At 43.8% G+C, this 20,874-nt stretch overlaps 1 protein-coding gene across 5 annotated transcripts in view; it reads left to right on the top strand.

The window, feature by feature from the left end:
• The window catches only part of ACO1 (aconitase 1), a 59,081-nt gene that overhangs the window by 5,896 nt on the left and 32,311 nt on the right, over positions 1-20,874 (top strand). For 2 of the 5 annotated variants that reach the window (XM_038769393.1, XM_038769395.1), the window contains exons 2-8: positions 2,439-2,490; positions 6,081-6,199; positions 8,651-8,819; positions 9,893-10,030; positions 13,355-13,424; positions 13,515-13,698; positions 18,286-18,425. In XM_038769393.1, the coding sequence (XP_038625321.1) occupies positions 6,103-6,199; positions 8,651-8,819; positions 9,893-10,030; positions 13,355-13,424; positions 13,515-13,698; positions 18,286-18,425 (798 nt within the window). In that variant the 5' untranslated portion in view covers positions 2,439-2,490; positions 6,081-6,102. Of the gene's footprint in view, positions 1-1,750; positions 1,986-2,438; positions 2,491-6,080; positions 6,200-8,650; positions 8,820-9,892; positions 10,031-13,354; positions 13,425-13,514; positions 13,699-18,285; positions 18,426-20,874 lie in introns of all 5 variants that reach the window. The other 3 variants (XM_038769394.1, XM_038769392.1, XM_038769396.1) reach the window with 3 other exon arrangements.

Genomic DNA, 20,874 nt, shown 5'->3' with positions numbered 1-20,874 from the left:
TATTTCAGTATGTTATTGAAATGCCAGTTCTGTCATCTTTCCTTCAGTTTAGGCTGGGAGCAGTGACTTGAGTAGCCTGGTCTCATCCATTTTCTTCCCATGACCCACTCAATGAAGCTGTATTGTCAAAAGTATTCCCTGCTATTGCTTGGACAGACAGAGCATGGCTTGGGCCATGGATGAGGCAGCAGGCCTTCTGTTAGCCTGACTCAGTAAATCCCATTTCCCCAAGCCCTTTCCAGAATGATACAAGGAAAAATAAACTGACCACACATGAGGCTAATTGAAGGAACTTTTGCACCTTGGTAAGGAAGCTGGGGATAGATTTAGGCTCATTCCAGCAATTTTTTTTCCACATAGCTCTTGAATCTGTCCAGTTTTGATGATTTGGAAGCGTATTTGAGAAATAGGAATGTGTTCTAAGAAAATGAGAACAGGAAATGATAGAAGAATACCACTGCCCTTCAGATTTAGAGATGTTACATCTGGTTCGCTTCTTGCATGCAGATTATAGCTGACAAAGCCAAAATGTTGGTTTGTTTTTCTACTCATGCAGAGTTTTGACTGGTGACACTGACTGAAGCTTCCTCACAAGCACCATAATCTTGAAACCCACAGCAAGAAATTACTGAATTATCCTCTATTAAAGAGGGAAACTAAAGCATGGCAGTTCTTTCTTACTACTCAGGCCTTGACCTTGAATTTGAAAGGCATGATACTAAAGGGATGGCTATATTTAGTGGAATATGAGAGGAAAGTAGAGGGGAGGGGCCATGAGGGAATAAAAGAAGTCCTGCTCATATCATTCTTTACCTTATGATTCCCAGGCTGATAAAGTACAAAGCTGTGCAGTGCTTGGGGTTCAGTTGTTGTTGTGGTATTGGTTAGGTGCTTACTATATGCCAAGCACTGTACTAAGTGCTGAGGTAGATACAAGCTAATCAGGTTGGACACAGTCCCTGTCCCATGTGGGGCTCACAGTCAAAGGGGGAGAGAGAACAGGTATTCAAACCTCATGAGGAAACTGAGGCACAGAGAAGTTAAGCAAATTGCCTAAAGTCATCCAGCAGGCAAGTGGTAGAGCCAGGATGAGAACCCAAGTTCTCTGACTCCCAGGCCTGTGCTCTTTCCACCAGGCCACACTTGCTGAACTATTTTTTTCTTCTAAGTTTATTAATTCAGCTCCCTCTCTTATCAGTGCACAGGAGTCTTGTTATTGTTAGTGTCCAGAGACATGCTGGCCTCTGTAGTAAGGCATCAGCCCTGGCTCCCTATAGAGAGCTGTCCTTTGGGTTTAAGGATGCTGCTGCTGATGATTAACTTGATTGAAGTGGCTAGGTGTGGTTTGGAAAGACCCAAGCACTTAATACAGTGTTCTGCACACTGTTAAGTGCTCAATAAGTACCTTGGACTGATTGTCAGATGAGTGTCGATCCCTTACACTTGTGCATGTGTAGCTTGCCCTTGACTGAGCTATTGGCATTGCTATTTTCAGCACTTGGTGATGTCTTTCTCTTCCTTAGATCTCTATTTGAGGAAAGGCACCCACTCCTAATTGCCCCAAATCACCACTGTTTTGTCCAGTCACTCCCCTGCTACTCACGTTATTTAAAATTATGTCTTTGTCATGTTTACTCTGCCCTTCCTATTTGCAGTCACCCACATCTTGGGGTCCTTTTCTCACTGAGGCTGGGACAATAGGGCGGGGGGATCCCCTTCTGATCCCAATCTCACTTCCTTAACTCTGCAGGGAGGGAGAAGGAATGGGGAACTTGTGGAGCTTGGAACAAAAGGTTCTGGACTCCAGGACAACAGAAGAAGGATTTGGGGAAGGGAGAACAGGTGGTCCTTGGGACAGGTACTGGCGTTCTCCGGATTACCACCCTCCCGCAGTAAAAAACAATCTGGGGATATGACCGGTACTGTTTGGTGTCTTACTCCAGCATACGCCCACCCGGCACCAACGTTCCGGCCGAGCGCTACAGGTAAGTAAATCCCTCCCCGGCCCCTCCCCTGGTCCCGGCGGCTTTCCTGCCTCTCCCCCTTTTCAGCATCCTGAACTTACTCTCCCCTTTCCCATTCTCTTCCTGGTCCCACCCCTCCAGTGGGGGGCAGGAAGAGGCCTGCCAGGGGATCTCTATCCTACTCCCGTTCAGCCCCCAACTCCAGCTAGGTTGGGAAGGTAGGGTTGCAAGCAGGGGAAGAGGGAGGGAGAGGGTGGCGGCTGCAGCTAAATTTAAAAGAAAATCTGGAAATAAGAGGATAGCAGGGAAGTTATTTATGGGAGCTGGGCTGACCCGGCTGGGGAGGGGGGGAAGGAGGAAGCGCGGAGTGGGTGGGGAGGGGGGTAAGTTTGGCATGGCGGGTGGGGCAGGCAAGCCGCCGGGAACCGGGGAGGGCACGGAGGGATTTACAGTGTAATTTGTACTTATCTGTAGTGCTCGGCCATCACGTCGGAGCTGGTACGGAACGGATCCTAATTTATGACAGGTAAGTCTATGGGAAAATAACACCCCAAGGTACAACCGTATGTTAAAGGAACATTAACCCAGTTCTGTCGTGGGGTACTCCTGTACTGAACTCAGCCCAGCAGACTCCCACTCCACTCCTGTCAACTTCATTTCCGTACAGACATGGTCATTGGTCAAATATTAGGTAGGTGAGTTTTATGTTATTGAATATCTAATCATTTCTTCTTTCTGTAAGTCAGTGTTCTTGGAGAATAGAGTAAACCTTAGATAAATACACTCTCCATTACTGAAAATTCCTTTCATTTTTTCATGTTCTACCTAAAAAAGTTCTGTTCAACATCTTTTCTTAGACCCAAAAATTATTTGATTGCTTTTTAAAATTCCTACTGGGGCAGAGTAAGGAATAAGTAAACTGGATAACTGGGGAAATAACTGATGGGCAGGTTAGTATGATAGCAGTGGGCAGGGGAGGGGAAAAGGGAAGGTCACAATCAAATATGAACTAAACCTCCATTTTCATAATTGTGTCTCCAACTGTAATAAAGTTACAAACAACCCTTTTTAGTACTGGCTATGTGGAAATGACTTTTTTTAAATTTGCTAAGTGCTTACTTTGTGCCAGGTACTGTACTAAGCACTGGGGTAGATACAAGCTAGTCAGGTTGGACACAGTCCCCCATCCCATATGGGGCTCATAGTCTTAATCCCCATTTCACAGATGAGGTAACTGAAGAACAGGGAAGTTAAATGACTTGCCCAAGGTCATGCAGCAGATAAGTGGCAGAACCGGGATTAGAACCCAGGTCCTTCTGACTCCCAAGCTCATGTTCTATCCACCATGCTATGTTGCCTCCCCATTCTTCCAGGGTAAATCTATATTTTCAGTAAGGCTTAACAAACCTCTGGTAACAAAAGTCAAACCTACATCAGGAATTGTCCCATAGTAAAAAATCTAATGTTTTGGAACTTCAGAGGCTGCCTCATTAATACCTACCTGATGATTGTCTCTTAGGTTTTTGCATGCCCCTTTTTCCACACCATTCCCATCTACTTACCCCTGTGCTACCTTCAAAAACTCTGAGAAAACAAAGGCCTGCCAAATTGATAATCGTACATATAGACAAGGCACAGTTTGTTTGCAACTTAATTATTAAGGGTGCTTCCTGTTGTTGACTAAGTCAGTGGGATGGGGCTGAATGACCCCCACCCAAAGAGAAATGGTCCCTGTCCAAAAAAAAACTGCAAAACTCTCTTCCATTAGTTGTTCCCATTTTGATATACGATAAGGAACAGCAAATATTTTCAGATAAGAATTAGCATAATCTTATCTGAATTAGCATACATCGGAAATAGGAGCAGCAGAGTCATTGGGCAGATTCCTGGGCCAGTCAGGATGTACTCCCCCAGAAAAAAAAAAAGACCATAAAAAAACCCGACTTTTAGGACCTCAAACAAATGGATTCCAGCCAATCCTTGTAAATATGACAAAAAAACTTGCTGAGAATTCCCTTCACTTTGTTCAAAAAGGAAGCTGCTAAGAAACATCTTTTCCCTGCCAAACCATACTGGTTGGACCCCAGACAAACTCAGTCTGTTATTCACGTACTGATTATTCAGTTTGTGAATTAGGCTCCTTACTTCTCCTAACTACCACTTGCTTTTTCACTACTGGCTTGCACCATGTGACAGTATTAATAATAATAATAATAGCATTTATTAAGCGCTTACTATGTGCAAAACACTATTCTAAGCACTGAGGAGGTTGCAAGATGATCAGGTTGTCCCACAGGGAGCTCACAGTCTTAATCCCCATTTTACAGATGAGGTAACTGGGGCCCACAGAAGTTAAGTGACTTGCCCAAAGTCTCACAGCTAACAATTGGCAGAGCTGGGATTTGAACCCATGACCTCTGACTCCAAAGCCTGTGCTCTTTCCACTGAGCCATGAGTCAGTGGTACTGGCGTAGTGGATAGAGCATGGGCCTGGGAGTCAAAAGATCTTGGGTTCTAATCCCGGCTCCACCACTTGTCTGCAGTGTGACATTGGGCAAGTCACTTAACTTCTCTGTGCCTCAGTTGCTTCATCTGTAAAATGAGGATTGAGACTGTGAACCCCACATGGGATAGGGACTGTGTCCAACCCAATTTGCTTGTATCCACCCCAGCGCATAGTACAGTGCCTGGCATATAGTAAGCACTTAACAAATACCATAATTATTGAGAGTGTACTGTGTGCAGAGCACTGTGCTAAGCGCTTGGGAGAGTACAACAGAGTTGGTAGACAGGCACTAGGAGAAGTACAAGAATCTACATTGGTTTTTGCTCATTGTTTTTGAAAGGGTTAAATTAATTCAACAAAGTGCTACAGGTAAAGGTCCCTAAACACATTTATAACCTTGAGAGTGAGTAGATTGACTGAGCGCATGTGGGACACCAGTCTCAAAGAGAGTAGGTTTGGGGAGGAACGATGGTTCCCACACCTGTAGGGTTCCAGCAGCCTCAGTGTGGTGAGGTGGGAGAAAGGAGGGGCAGAAAGCACTCGACTTTGTGGGGTCAGAAGTCCTCCCTAGGTTCTTAAATCACCTCAGGACTGGGCAGTTCTGTATTTCATGGAATCAGGAACTGGGATTTCCACACAGTTTTAACCTTGCCCTCGCTCCACCCAACCCCATGAACACCATTAACAGTACTGAGTGACACCACCTTTAGGTGGCGTGCAGGAATCAAATTGTGTATGATGCCAAGAACTCAACTTCCATTTGGCCAGAACAGTGACCCCAGGTCATCCAAGCTGGTAAATATTCACAAACCTTCCAAACTGCAAAAGCCATGAAAAATCATGGATAGTGGGAATGTGTCTACCAACTGTTATATTGTACTCTCCCAAGCGCTTAGTACAGTGCACTGCACACCGTAAGTGCTCAATAAGTACGATTGCTTATTGGGCAGACTGACTCATTTGGTAGTCCCCTTTTCAAGGCTAGTAAAACAATAATATTTTCTCACATACTGCAAAAAAACCAACTTATCTGTAGTCAGTAGCTATAGAGCACTAAGGCCAGCCCAGATCTGGTGCCTCTTTGATCATTTCTCTCTCCTAAAATCCCTGTCTATTTTGATAGAAAAGTTGATTGAACTCCTCACTAAAGCCAGGGATTTGTAATCGGTTACTTCACCATTCCAGACACTGAAGTTCAGGTGTAGATTAGAACTCAATGGTCTTGCAATATTTGCTTTGTTCTAGACCTGCAAATTGATGCAGGGTTATTTGTTCCTTTATCTGCTAGCTGTTTACTTAGTGGGGAGTCTGGCTATCCAGTAATTTAGCAAAATCACTGTTGTTATCTCTGCCACCTACAGGTTCCAAATTAGTCTCCTATTCCTCTGAAGCATAATTTGTGGTTCCTAAAATTAGAGGACTCTTTGCATAAGTTGTGACTGTGGTTCTTAGCCCCATCTCCACATCTAACCCCATCAATGAGCTGTTTTTAGGGAATGTCTAGATTGCTGTCTATTACATGTAAAGCCTCTTCAGTAGATTTGGGCCTAACCTTAAAGGCTTTGTAATGTAAATTTGTGACTGACCTGTCCATTGGATCTTTCTTTCAGAGACGCTTAGCAGTCTATAATCATGAGCAACCCATTCATGCACATTGCTGAACCACTGGACTCCACACTACCTGGAAAGAAATTCTTTAATTTGAACAAATTGGGGGACTCCAGATATGGTAAGACTACAAAAACGTGGTGTAGGTTCTGAGCATAGATTTGGCATCTCTTTTCTTGGTTAGTTTTTCTTAAGTAGAGTTTTGATTCATCTGATTTTGCAGAGTGGAGCCAAAGGGACTACAGTATAAAGAAATAGCCATGTCTCACTCCCTTTCTTGGTTGTGTCAAGAGAGAAACTCCTGCTTGCTTTCAAAGTCTGCCCCTTCCACCTGTGCCTTCAAACCCATTCTTTCTCACCTTCAAAAATCCTTGTGCCCCCTCTTCTTCTCTCCCCAACTGACATCTTCAACCACTCATGTTAGTGACTCTCCCTCTGCCTTCAAACGTGCCCAAAACTCCTGTATCCTAAAAAAAAAAAAAAAAAAAGCTTTCTCTGGATCCCATTGCACTTGCCAGATGTCACCCCATCTCCCTCCTCCCCTTCTTGTCCAAGCACCCTGAACAGCTTTCTCACACCTGCCGCCTCCACTTACTTTTCTCCAACTCCCTTCTTGACCCTGTTTCCTCCCCCTTCACTCCACCGAGACCACCCTATGTGAGGTTCTAGGCTCTCTCCAGACTTCTGCACCTTCAGCTAGAGCAGATTTCCTATGCTTCTCAAAGGATCCAAAAGGAAAACTGCTCTAAGTGCACCTTAGTTCCCTCGGGCCTCAACTTCCTCCCCCGTCATATCCTACAGTTCACCATTCTCCCCACCTTCCACGCTCTCCTAAAATCACATCTCTTCCAAGAGGCCTTCCCTGACTAAGCCCTCGTTTTCCCCATCCGCTCTCCTCTCCTCGTCGGGTATGCACTTGGCTGTGAACCCCTAAAGCACTTTGTTCACCCCAGCCCCACAGTACTTGTGTAGGTATTCTTGTACTCTACTAGTTGCCCTATTCCTAAGTCTTTTTTAATATCCATCTCCTCCTGGAGAATGTAAGCTCCTCATTAGCAGCGATCATGTGTACCAACTCTGTTATACTTTGTAAGGGCTTAGCACAGTGCTTTGCACACATAAATACCATTGAATGATAGTTATTTGCCCTTTTTATGGTATTTGTTAAGCGCATAGTAAGTTAAGTGGTAAGCACTGCTGTAAGTGCTGGGATGGATACAAGTTAATCAGGCCAGGTACAGCTCCTATCCCACGTGGAGCTCACCAAGTAGGAGGCAGAACAGCTATTGAATCCCAATTTTGCAGATGAGAAAACAGAAGCACAGAGAAGTTAAGTGACTTGCCCAGTGTCACAGAGCAGGCAAGTGGCAGATCCAGGTTTAGAACTCAGGTCCTCTGGCTCCAAGGCCCATGCTTTATCTCCTATTTCCACCCCAGATATCACATATGATACATTCCAGAGCTCTATTTGGTACTTATTATTGGGGTAGACATTCTAGCACTCTGATTAAACCCACAAATGACTTCTTTCTACAGTTTACTTAAGTGTTTGGGTTTGACAATTGGCCCCAGTATTTCTTGAGTTCATGCAACTAGAGGATTCACTTTACCTTCAGGAGCAAACCTAGTGAAATAGACAGAATCCATCACTGATTATCAAGTAATTCAGCTGGCTATCCATGATAATTGTGGTATTTAAGTGCTTATCATGTTCCGAGCACTGTACTAAGCTCTGGATTAGATACAGTATGAGCAAATCCGAGACAGTCCCTGTCTCACATGGGGCTCACAGTCTAAGGGGCAGGGAGAACAGGTATCTTATCCTTGTTTTTACAGATGAAGAAACTGAGGCACATAGAAGCTAAGTGATTTGTCCAAGGTCACACAGCAAGCAAGGGGCAGAGCCAGGGTGAAAATTCAGGTCCCTTAATGCCCAGACTGCTGCTCTTTCCACTAGACCATGCTGCTTGGATGCCTTTCCCCTCTCCCTGATGCCATGGAAACCAAGCTTGCCTTCCCAACTTTTCAAATGTTAGGAAAGCTGTGGTATTTTGTATCTCAGGACTGTTTGCCATAAGTGGTGTGGTATCTGAAAGTGCCCTCTCCAAGTACTCAATAAATCAGTGATGTTTGTTGAGCACCTGCTGAATGCATAAGCACAAGCCTAAGTACTCCTTAGCTGATGTATTTTCTTTCAACATTTTTATTGTTGAAGTTTAACTCATTTTCCTGCTTGCATGATGTTCTTTTGTTCTAGCCCCTATTTAGATTGTGAGCCAGGTACTGTTGTAATTTTTTTGTACTCATTCAGTTACCCACTGTAAGCACTTAATAAATGTATGTAATTTTTTTTTATAAAAATCTTAAAGAATAAGTATGGTCATTTACTCTCCTACCCATCTTACTGGTGTTTCGTCTACTATATTGAATTCCCTCTCATTCATTCAACATGTGCTCACATCCACACACCTTCTTAATCATACCTGAGGAGTAACTTCTCCCAAGTCTGTCCCTGTGTTCCTTTTAGGGGAAAAATCTTACAGTAACTTTCATTGTCTTTCTATATTCCTAGAACGTTTGCCATTCTCTATTCGAGTTCTCCTGGAGGCAGCCATCCGAAATTGTGATGAGTTCCTGGTGAAGAAAAATGATGTTGAAAATATCCTAAATTGGACCGTGATGCAACACAAGAATATAGAAGTGCCATTTAAACCCGCTCGAGTTATCCTGCAGGATTTTACGTAAGTCTAAGATCTCCAAACTGTCTTGGGTGTATTTCTTCTGACTTCCCAATAATGGAGTTCTTTTTAAGACTGTCTGGCAGTTGTAAGGACAATAAATTAGTATTTTTGCATGAGTGGGCTCTAAATTTCAGGTTTGAACATGGTGATCCACTTTCCAACTGGGAACACTCTGAATTTGACAAAGCTCTACTTTTACTGTGAGAGAAGCTTCCTCACCCAGGGAGAAACCAATGAATGTAGAAATTAGACCCTTCCAATGATGGCATTTATTTTTACCAGACATAATCTTGCTTTATTAACCCTACCTTTTGAACTCATCACTCAAAACCAGTCTTCCAAAGTTGAAGGTAATCTGATATGAAACTGGCCTTAGAACCTGAACAATTTTTATGTTTTGATGCTTTTTGTTTTAGGATTTATTGACTGATCACTCTTATAAAGGGCAGGTACCTTGTGTGATTATCATCTGAGTAGTAAAAAAGCATGCTTTCCCCACACGACTACAAGTCATTTGCCATTCCTCTTAAAAAACTTGTCATTCGTAGCGTTTCCCCTTAGATGAAAGGGTTGACCTGCAGGAAAATGAATATTTCAGAGCCTCTGTATATTAGGATAACTCTGTTCCAGGTTCATTATTTTTCATCGTGAAAATAGATTTTACTTCTATTTACTATGTGCAGAGCACTTGGGAGAGTACAATATAACAGGTTTGGTAGGCAGTCTGCTACCAATCAAAACTTACCTGTGCTGGGCAGCAGTGGCATGGGAGAGAGTCGAGGGCGGAGACTCAGGTTTACTGCGCAGAAGGAGGCAATGGTAAACCACTTCCGTATTTTTACCAAGAAAACTCTATGGATACACTTCTGCACAAGTCATGTTGCTAAACATTTGGCTCTCAGTTATCTCCCTTGTTGTGATGCTTATTTAGTGGAGATGATTTGAATGCAGTCACTTTTCCAAAGCAGGCAGGAGTTTCAGTTGGTCAAACTCATGTGCTTAAAACTTACCTTTCTGTTTTAAATCTTTAAGAAACTGGGCACTTTGAAAATCACCAATGTTTGATTTTTTAGGGGCGTGCCTGCCGTGGTTGATTTTGCTGCAATGCGGGATGCTGTGAAAAACTTGGGCGGAGACCCAGAGAAAATCAACCCCATTTGTCCGGCTGACCTAGTAATTGATCATTCCATTCAGGTTGATTTCAACAGAAGGTGAGGAATTGATACCAATGCTCTTTTTTAATCTATTTAGTGAAAATCATTTTTTTTCCCTTTGACTACATTTCTGTGTATTTTGGAGATTTTTTTTGGTTCATTTTAAAAAGCCTGAATAAAGAGTGATTCATAACTTTGCTGGTATGTGGGAAGGTGAGAAAGGAATGATGGTGGTGGAGTTAATAAGCCCACAACACTATGGCAAACATTGTCCTAGGTGCTAGGGAAAAATAAAATTGAAAACTGGCAGATTTTGTCATTGCCCTCATGACCTTCTATTCTAAAATGGGGTAAGGCCCACAGGAAGAAAAGTTCAACTCTCAAAAACAAAGTCTATAATAATACAGTAATAAAAAACCTCAGACAACAATTCTAAAAGGTAACTGCCTCTTACAAGAGTTTATTAGTGGAAAAGGTTAGAAGAATCAGTATCAAGAAAAGCAATAATCCTATTGTTTCTCAATCTCTTGTTACCCATCAAAGACAGAATACTTGTTCCTGGAGGGCAGGAATTGTGTCTACCTAATAGCACAGTAAGTATAGCTTCTTGCAGTTTACTTTGCACACAGTAAATGCTCAGTAAATATCTCTGATTGATGGGCGGACTACTGATCTGACTAATATGTCATTTCTCCCATTCTTACGATCTCAAGGCAAACTACATGCCCAGGGCTTTAAGGAGTCCCTGAAATCAATACTGCTTCATTTAATTTTTTTGGATTTCAAAAGTAAAACAAAGATTAGATTTTAAAAGCAGTATCTTGTCTAAAGGGACAGGAATGTTAGTATTCTTTGATTAAGCCCCTTTTCACCGACATCCTCTCCCTTCTGCATCATCTACACTTGGATCTGTACCCTTTGGGTGCTTGGTTTTCACTGCACCCTCAGCACCACAGCACTTATGTACATATCTGTAATTTATTTATATTTAGGTCTGTAAGGTCGTTGTGGGCAGGGAACATGTCTTGTTGTCTTATGCTGCCGAGTCGTGTCCGACCCATAGCGATGCCATGGACACATCTCTCCCAGAACGCCCCACCTCCAACTGCAATCGTTCTGGTAGTGTATCCATAGAGTTTTCTTGGTAAAAATACGGAGGTGGTTTACCATTGCCTCCTTCCGTGCAGTAAACCTGAGTCTCCGCCGTCGACTCTCTCCCATGCCGCTGGTAAATTTTGATTTGTAGCAGGTTTCCTACCAAACCTGTTATATTGTACTCTCCCAAGTGCTCTGCACATAGCAAGCGCTCAATAAATACCAGTTGGGATCTAATCATATAGGGCTGTATATTGAAAGTTGACTTATAACTCAAGGTCATTTGTATCCTTGGAGGTTTTTGTTACCTTTAGTTTTCTTTTTTTTTTTCCATATAATCTGACCAGGTTGGTAGTTTATCAGTAAATGCTGCTTAGCAATAGCCTTTTTAACTTTAGTTTCCATTTGAATGGCCTTACCATTTTACTATTTCACCTTTAATGAGTCCTAAAGAATGACCTTATTTATCTTGCATTTTTTTCCAGACCTTGAATTACATCAACACTAGTATCTGGTCCTTGTTTACCTTTTTAGTTTACACAAAAATAGTCCAACCCTGTTTAAAAAGGAAGGGTCCAGCAGTGAACTTTGATTTCAAATTGATGTTCAAATGTAGCAAATACAAATTCTTGGGAAATTTAGAAAGCAGAATGTTTGGGGGTAGAGAACTGTTTTCTGCTATATAGAGTTGTAGCCTCATTCTTTTTATAAAGAAAGCTATGGAATGGATCTCCTTGTGGGCAGGGAATGGGTCTGTTTATTATTGCATTGTACTCTCCCAAATGCTAAGTGCAGTGCTCTGCACACAATAAGCACCCAGTAAATGCAGTTGAATGAATGAATCTGAAGTCTTTCATGGCATTGTGATCAGCGGGCTTACCTACTCTCTGTCTCCAGAAAAAACACTAGCACAGCCCTAGGGAGCTGAACATTGTTCCATTCAAGCTATTCAGAGCTTGCTGGTACAGTTTATACTGAACTCACTTGTAGCCTTGCTGGGTTAATTTTGTGCTACTAGAACCAAGTGCTGTAGCAGTGCCATGAGATTATACCACCCAGCCCGAGTGCAATACCGGTAGGGCTTTCCCTTTCTCAACCCAGAGGGAATGAAAATCTAATCAAGTCATGGAAAACAGAATTAGAGAGAAAACTGGTGGGTCTGAGCCTTTACTCAAAAATTCCCGAGCTCTAGATTTGTTTTTACCCATACCGGTAAGCACTAACTATACCATGTTTAGGCTGCGTCTTCCAGAGTAAATCCTTGAAGTGCCCTTAAATTTTTATCCTCACAGCCACAGGCAGGAAAAACCTGAGAAAGAGATAGCCCCTTCTCCCTAGATACGGTATTGATGAATTTTTATAGTACAGTTCTCTATAGCCTGTGATACGGATGCAAGTTTTCCTCCATAGAGTACATAAGAAATGATTTCTTCCTGTTTTTACAGATCTCTTCCTAACAGGTTTTTGTTGAGCTATTTAATGAGACCACGTAATGAGTTTGAGTATGTTTAAAACTGAAATGGAGCTGATATTGCAATGTCAGCCTCCTGTATCAAGATTTTGTCTGTCAGCTCTTGAGAGCTAGCCACACCTTTTGAGAGTCCAGAAAGGGGCTATTCAATGCAATGGAGCAGACTTTTCCCAACTAGCTTCCTACTGGCTTGAAAGAGGTAGTGCAATTCATAGGGAGCACGCCTCCCCTGGGAAAATCTGCCTCAACATTATTATCATTTTTACAGTCATTACAGATTTAGCGAACTTTTCCAAGCCAACCAAAAACAGCTCACAATCCCACAAGCTCTTTGTGGGCAGGGAACGCATCTACCAATTCTGTTCTATGGTGTTCTCCCAAGTGCTTAGTACAGTGCTCTGAATACAGTAAGCACCCAATAAATTATTTTGTTGTCTGTCTCCCCCTTCTAGGCTGTGAGCCTGTTGTTGGGTAGGGACCGTCTCTATATGTTGCCGATTTGCACTTCCCAAGTGCTTAGTACAGTGCTGTGCATACAGTATGCACTCAATAAATATGATTGAATTAATTAATGAATAAATACCATTGATTGACCTTAATAATAATATAATTTCACTTGTCATTTATTTATTGCACAGCCACAGAATATGACACTGCACCAAGTGCTTGAACCTAGTTATAATTATTCTTTCTACCTCTCCTTTCACTTATCTCATCGGTTTCCAATTTTTCAATGTTCTTTTCCCATTTCAGACAACACGCCAAGTGTTGATATGAGCTTGGAAATTAACACTTCTGGTTTTTCGCCTTGACAGGGTAGACAGTTTACAGAAGAACCAAGACCTGGAATTTGAAAGAAATAAGGAAAGGTTTGAATTTCTGAAGGTATGGTTGGAATTTGACTTTTTTTTCCCCCTCCAATTATTTTAAGGTACAAACGAGTATAACAAATACTTATCTTTATTTTTATCCTAGTGGGGCTCCCAAGCTTTCCACAACATGAGAATTATTCCCCCTGGCTCAGGGATTATACATCAAGTGAATTTAGAGTACCTGGCAAGAGTGGTATTTGATCATAATGAGTACTACTATCCAGACAGCTTGGTGGGCACGGATTCGCACACCACAATGATCGATGGTTTGGGTGTGCTTGGCTGGGGTAAGTACTCTTTCAAATTTCTACTTGCTACTCACTGGTTAGGAGGAAAAACAAATGGTGCTGTAGATGTCTGATTCCTCCGAGATCAGAATTTCTCAAATCAGGCATCGAGACCCCAAGGGAAGGAGGTCGGGGATGGAGAGTTCAGGGAAGCTTACTTAGACTGTGAGCCTCATGTGGGATATGGACTGTGTCCTACCTGATTACCCTTTTTTATGGTATTTAAGTGCTTACTTCCCCTTTTAGGTTCACACCTGGAGAGTTTCCAGTACTCTACCAGTCTTGACTATGGGAAAGAGAGTCAGGCAGAGGCATATCCATTCCATTCCTAGTGAGTGGAAAGTGATGTACTACAAGTCAAAACTCACCTGTGCTGGGCAGCAGCAGCATGGGAGAGAGTCAAGGGCAGAGACTAACGTTGACTGCGTGGAAGGAGGCAATGGTAAACCACTTCGGTATTTTTACCAAGAAAACTCTATGGATCCACTACTAGAAAGATTGCAGATGGCGGTGGGGCATTCTGGGAGAGAAGTGTCCATGGCGTCGCTATGGGTTGGAGACGACTCGACGGCATAAGACAAGACAAGTGCTTACTATGTGCCAGGCACTGTTCTAAGTGCTGGGTAGATACAAACTAATCAGGGTGGACACAGTCCATGTCCCACATGGGGTTCACAGTCTTCATTCCCAATCACTCAGTCAATCAATCGTATTTATTGAGCGCTTACTGTGTGCAGAGCACTGTACTAAGCGCTTGGGAAGTACAAGTTGGCAACATATAGAGAAAGTCCCTACCCAACAGTGGGCTTACAGTCTAGAAGGGGGAGACAGAGAACAAAACCAAACATACTAACAAAATAAAATAAACAGAATAGATATGTACAAGTAAAATAAATAAATAGAGTAATAAATATGTACAAACATATACAGGTGCTGTGGGGAAGGGAAGGAGGTAAGATGGGGGGATGGAGGGGGGACAACGGGGAGAGGAAGGAAGGGGCTCAGTCAGGGAAGGCCTCCTGGAGGAGGTGAGCTCTCAGTAGGGCCTTGAAGGGAGGAAGAGAGCTAGCTTGGCGGATGGGCAGAGGGAGGGCATTCCAGGCCCGGGGGAGGACGTGGGCCGGGGGTCGATGGCGGGACAGGCGAGAACGAGGCACAGTGAGGAGATTAGCGGCAGAGGAGGGAGGGTGCGGGCTGGGCTGTAGAAGGAGAGAAGGGAGGTGAGGTAGGAGGGGGCGAGGTGATGGACAGCCTTGAAACCGAGGGTGAGGAGTTTCTGCCTGATGCGCAGATTGATTGGTAGCCACTGGAGATTTTTGAGGAGGGGAGTAACATGCCCAGAGCGTTTCTGGACAAAGACAATCCAGGCAACAGCATGAAGTATGGATTGAAGTGGGGAGAGACACGAGGATGGGAGATCAGAGAGAAGGCTGATGCAGTAGTCCAGACGGGATAGGATGAGAGCTTGAACGAGCAGAGTAGCGGTTTGGATGGAGAGGAAAGGGCGGATCTTGGCAATGTTGCGGAGCTGAGCCCGGCAGGTTTTGGTGATGGCTTGGATATGAGGGGTGAATGAGAGAGCAGAGTCGAGGATGACACCAAGGTTGCGGGCTTGTGAGATGGGAAGGATGGTAGTGCCATCAACAGTGATGGGAAAGTGAGGGAGAGGGCAGGGTTTGGGAGGGAAGACAAGGAGTTCAGTCTTGGACATGTTGAGTTTTAGGTGGCGGGCAGACATCCAGATGGAGATGTCCTGAAGGCAGGAGGAGATGCGAGCCTGGAGGGAGGGGGAGAGAGCAGGGGCAGAGATGTAGATTTGGGTGTCATCAGCGTAGAGATGATAGTTGAAGCCGTGGGAGCGAATGAGGTCACCAAGGGAGGGAATGTAGATCGAGAACAGAAGGGGACCAAGAACTGAACCTTGGGGAACCCCCACAGTAAGGGGATGGAAGGAGGAGGAGGAGCCTGCAAAAGAGACTGAGAATGAACGACCAGAGAGATAAGAGGAGAACTAGGAGAGGACGGAGTCTGTGAAGCCAAGGTTGGATAGCGTGTTGAGGAGAAGGGGGTGGTCCACAGTGTCGAAGGCAGCTGAGAGGTCGAGGAGTATTAGGATAGAGTATGAGCCGTTGGATTTGGCAAGCAGGAGGTCATTGGTGACCTTTGAGAGGGCAGTTTCCATGGAATGTAGGGGACGGAAGCCAGACTGGAGGGGGTCGAGGAGAGAGTTGGTGTTGAGGAATTCGAGGCAGCGTGTGTAGACAATTCGTTCAAGGAGTTTGGAAAGGAATGGTAGGAGGGATATGGGGCGATAACTAGAAGGTGAGGGGGTCGAGAGGGGTTTTTTAGGATGGGAGAGACATGGGCATGTTTGAAGGCAGAGGGGAAGGACATTTTACAGATGAAGTAAATGAGGCACAGAGAAGTGAAGTGATTTGCCCAAGTTCACATAGCAGACAATTGGCGGAGTCAGGATTAGAACCCAGGTCCTTCTGACTCCCAGACCTGTGCTCTATCTACTAGGCCATGCTGCTTCAACCTTGTACAAGATTAACTTGAATCTTCTCTAGCCCTTACAACAGTGCTTGACAAATAGTAAATACCAAACGCATATCATTTAAAAAAAAAAAGTTCCAAAAGTAAGCGTCCATATTTCTTTTGAAGTCAAAGTGATTCAGGGTTTCCATGGGGGTGGAAAATGGACCTAGAATGGTTGGCTGGAAGGGAGAGTGAGAGGCTCATCTAGATGACACTGGTTTGCAGCTGTCACACGCTACTCTTTTTTTTAATGGTATTTAAGTGCTTACTATATGTCAAACACTGTTCTAAGTGCTGAGGTAGATACAAGTAAATAAGTTTGGACACAGTCCCTGTCTCTCATGAGACACTCAGTCTAAGTAGGAGGGGCTACCTTCAGCATAGCTCGAGCCAAGGCAGAACTGCAGTTTGTGAAAATATTCAAACAGGAAGAAATGGCTGTGGCAGTAGCTGCGACTGTGGTGGTGGTGAGGAAGGAAGGAAGAGATGGTCAGGAACAGCTGCTTTTTCACACTTACCTTGAGCGTCCATTGTGACATGATTTCCACCATTACCACTTCAGATGAAAGTGAAGCCCAGTGGCCCTTTTGCAGGTAGCTGAGACAGGAGGCCAAATTTCTAGGCATGTCCTGCTCAGAGGGCTTCTTGGTCACCTTACTCAAGAGGGTGATCAGGAATGTGCCCCATCCTCCTCAGGAGAAGCCCCAGTGTTTCTCCCACCATAGCAGCTGCTGCTTCTGCTCATTCAGTATTATTTATTAAACACATATTAAGTGCAGAGCACTGCACTAAGTGCCTGAAAGAGAACCCAAGAAGCAAAAGTTGCATTCCTTACTCTCAAGGAGTAATGAGACAGACAAAAGTTATTTGCAAATAGTGAGAGCAGGAAAAGATAGAAGTACAAATGTCAGGATGAAATATCCACATGCAATTGAATTCATTCTTTCAGTCAGACTTATTGAGTGCTTAGGGTGTGTAGAGCACTGTATTAAGTGCTTGGGAGAATACAATGTAACAATAAACAGACACATTCTCTGCCCGTAACGAGCTTAAGGTCTACGTATTTGCTAAGAGTGGTTGTTGAGTTGACTTGACGTGGAATGTTGGCGATCATTCAGGTAAGACTTCCTGGAGGAGGTGGGATTTTTAGGAGGACTTGGAAAATTGGAAAAGCTATGGTCTGGTAGATGACATTAGGCTGTATACATGCAACTCTGTGTTAGGGAGGCTTGAACTTCAGGTTCTGCCTTCAGATTTGTCTGTCTTGGCCTTACTGGACAGAGTTTCTCTAGAGCTTTTCCTGTGTCCCTTTCTGCCCCTGCCCCATCACTCAGGTCAGCCCCCAGAGTTCAGACTGCTGTTGGTGTGCCTTAAGAAGAGAAAGGGTGCGATCACCAGCATCTTCAGAAGCAGTGTGGCCCAATGGAAAGAACTCAGGCCTGGGAGTCAGAGGACTGGGGTTTAATCCCAGCTCTGCTTTGATGTGCTGCGTGACCTTGGGCAAGTCATTTACGTTCTGTGTGCCTTAGTTTCCTCATCTGTTAAATGGGGATTCAATACCTGTTGCCCCTCCAATTTAGACTGTGAGTCCCATGTGGGACAGGGACTGCACCTGACCCCAATAACTTGTATGTACCTCAGTGCTTAGTACAATGCTTCACACATAGTAAGTGCTTAACAAATACCGTAATTATCATTATTATCTGCTGACAATCAGGCAGACTCTTAGCCTCATGATCCCAATTTAGTATTTCCCAACCAAACCATGTTGTTATGACAATCCTAATTGCCAATCTCCTTTTTGTAGAATTGAAAAGGAGACTATGCAACAGGTAGGATTGCCTCGGAGTTCTATTATTTTCAAACCCTTTGCTTGGTGCAGACACAATACCACATTTCTTTTCTAGGTCTATCAACATTAAAAAAAGAAATCAGCACCTACTTTCTAACTTTTGTATAAGTAAAATAGTCCTAGACTGCCTTTTCTCACATGGTCTTTATTGTCGAAGTAAGTGTGTGTGGTGATTGTCTTGTGTTAATTCATTTCAGGTGTTGGTGGCATTGAAGCAGAAGCTGTCATGCTGGGCCAGCCAATTAGCATGGTGCTTCCTCAAGTTATTGGTTACAGGCTCGTTGGAAATCCTCACCCTCTAGTCACTTCCACTGACATAGTGCTTACTGTTACCAAGGTAATGATATTATCCCCTGTAGGCTGTAAACTCATTGAGGGTAACCAAGTGTTATGTTGTACTCTCTCAAGTACTTAATATAGTGCTCTGCAGACAGTAAGCATTTAATAAATAATTGATTGGCTAGAGCAGGATGAGAAACAGACTGCTGTGGTGATGAGCAATAGTATGTATGGAGTGAAGGAAATTAAGTCCCTGAAAATGGACCTAAAACTGCCTTACTAGATTAGACCAGTGTAACCACCAATCCATAGTATTTATTGAGCACCTTACTGGGTGCAGAACACTGTACTAAGCAGTTGGAAGAGGACATGATCACTCTCCTACAAATGATGGCAACAATGATGCTTTAAAGAGGGGTGGTGATTGTTTTGGACAGCAGTATTACAGATTAAATAAAATGTATTCTATGGTTGGCAGGTTTAAATTCATCGTAATTGTCATGTTGATTTTACTGTACCACTTATATACTTGTTTTGACATTAAAAGTGTGAATTTAGTGCTGTAAATATTTGTGAAGAAGTGTTTTTGATTTTACCTCTTGATTAAAGAAGCTGTATTTCACTTCTTGCAGTAGTTGTACCTCAGTCAGTTGTACTTATTCAACACTTACTGGGTGCAGGGCACTTCAGTAAGTGCTTGGGAAAATAGAATAAAAAATAGTGAGTGTAGACCTTTTGTTTCAAATTCAGAAGTTGAAAATAGTTGGCCTTGGTCCATTTTTCTTGTGGGCTGTGTATTATGAAAAAGATGTCATGTATGTTTTTATTGGAAGTTGGTTTCCAACTTTGTAGTTTGGGGTTTTTTAAATTTAAATACACTATTTTGAGCTAAAGCTGCATGCACAAAGTGTAAATTCAAGAGATTTGCCCTCTCCAAGAGCCAACCGTTACTTATGAGGGTGGGTGAAGAGAAAACCACCTTCACTTCCTAGTTCTCCGTCTGTCATATTGAATTCTGCTGCACCCTGGTAAATTTCCTTGACTACCACATTTCACATGGTGGCATTGCTATATTTGCCCATTGTTGGGTAGGGACCGTCTCTATATGTTGCCAAATTGTACTTCCCAAGTGCTGCACACAATAAGCGCTCAATAAATATGATTGAATGAATGAATGAATGAAAAATCTGAAAAGGGAATTTGGGAGGGGCAGACCCTCTGCCTTTTGTGAAACTTAATTTATGGAAGTCTTGCAAATGGTCTTGTGACCATTTTCCAAGGGAAAGTGAAAGTTTATAATGGGTAAGAAGCCTCATGATCTAGTGGAAAGAGATTGGGCCTGAGAGTCAAAGGATATGGGTTCTAATCCTGGTTCTGCCACTTGACTGTATGTGACCTTGGGCAAATAATAATAGTAACAATTATGGTATTTATGTGCGTACTGTGTATCAGGCACTGTACTAAGTGCTGGGGTGGATACAAGCAAAATGGGCTGGACCCAATCCCTGTCCCACACAGGGCTCTCAGTCTTCATCCCTATTTTACAGATGAGGTAACTGAGGCACAGAGAAGTGAAATGGCTTGCCCAAGGCCACACAGAAGAAAAGTGGCAGAGCTGGGATTCAAACCCATGACCTTCTGACTCCCAGGCCCATGCTCTATCCACTGTGCCATACTGATCCTCAAGTACTTAACCTCTTTGTGCTACAGTTTCTTTATCCTGCAAAATGGGTGTTAAATATCTGTCCTCCCTCCCTCTTAGATTGTAAGTCCCAAGATCAATCAGCCAGTGGCATTTATTGAGTGTCTGTTCTGTGTCTGTACTAAGTACTTGGGAGAGTACAGCCCTGGATCACTGCCACTGTTCGCCTCCTTCGCTCTTACGCTCGAGCTGCTGAACACTGCTGGCGAGTCTAAACACCATGCCAACCTCGTTCACTTCAAGTTTATCCTTTCCTGCCTTAATTCTGCCCTCTTTGCTCTTTCGTTCACCCCTCACATCCAATCCGTCACCAAAACCTGCCGGTCTCACCTCCGCAACATCGCCAAGATCTGCCCTTTCCTCTCCATCCAAACCACTACCCTGCTCGTTCAATCTCTCATCCTATCCCAACTGGACTACTGCATCAGCCTCCTCTCTGATCACCCATCCTCCTGTGTCTCCCCACTTCAATCTATACTTCATGCTGCTGCCCGGATCGTCTTTGTGCAGAAACGCTCTGGGCATGTTACTCCCCCTCCTCAAAAATCTCCAGTGGCTACCAATCAACCTACGCATCAGGCAAAAACTCCTCACTCTCAGCTTCAAGGCTCTCCATCACCTCACCCCCTCCTACCTCACCTCCCTTCTCTCCTTCTCCAGCCCAGCTCACACCCTCCGCTCCTCTGCCGCTAACCTCCTCACTGTGCCCCGTTCTCGCCTGCCCCGCCATCAACCCCCGGCCCACATCCTCCCCCTGGCCTGGAATGCCCTCCCTCCGCACATCCACCAAGCTAGCTCTCTTCCT

Source organism: Tachyglossus aculeatus, chromosome X4 (assembly GCF_015852505.1).
Source record: "Tachyglossus aculeatus isolate mTacAcu1 chromosome X4, mTacAcu1.pri, whole genome shotgun sequence".
Classification (NCBI taxonomy): Eukaryota; Metazoa; Chordata; class Mammalia; order Monotremata; family Tachyglossidae; genus Tachyglossus; species Tachyglossus aculeatus.
The sequence above is the reverse complement of the archived record's forward strand: the minus strand, read 5'-3'. Positions and strand labels throughout refer to the sequence as shown.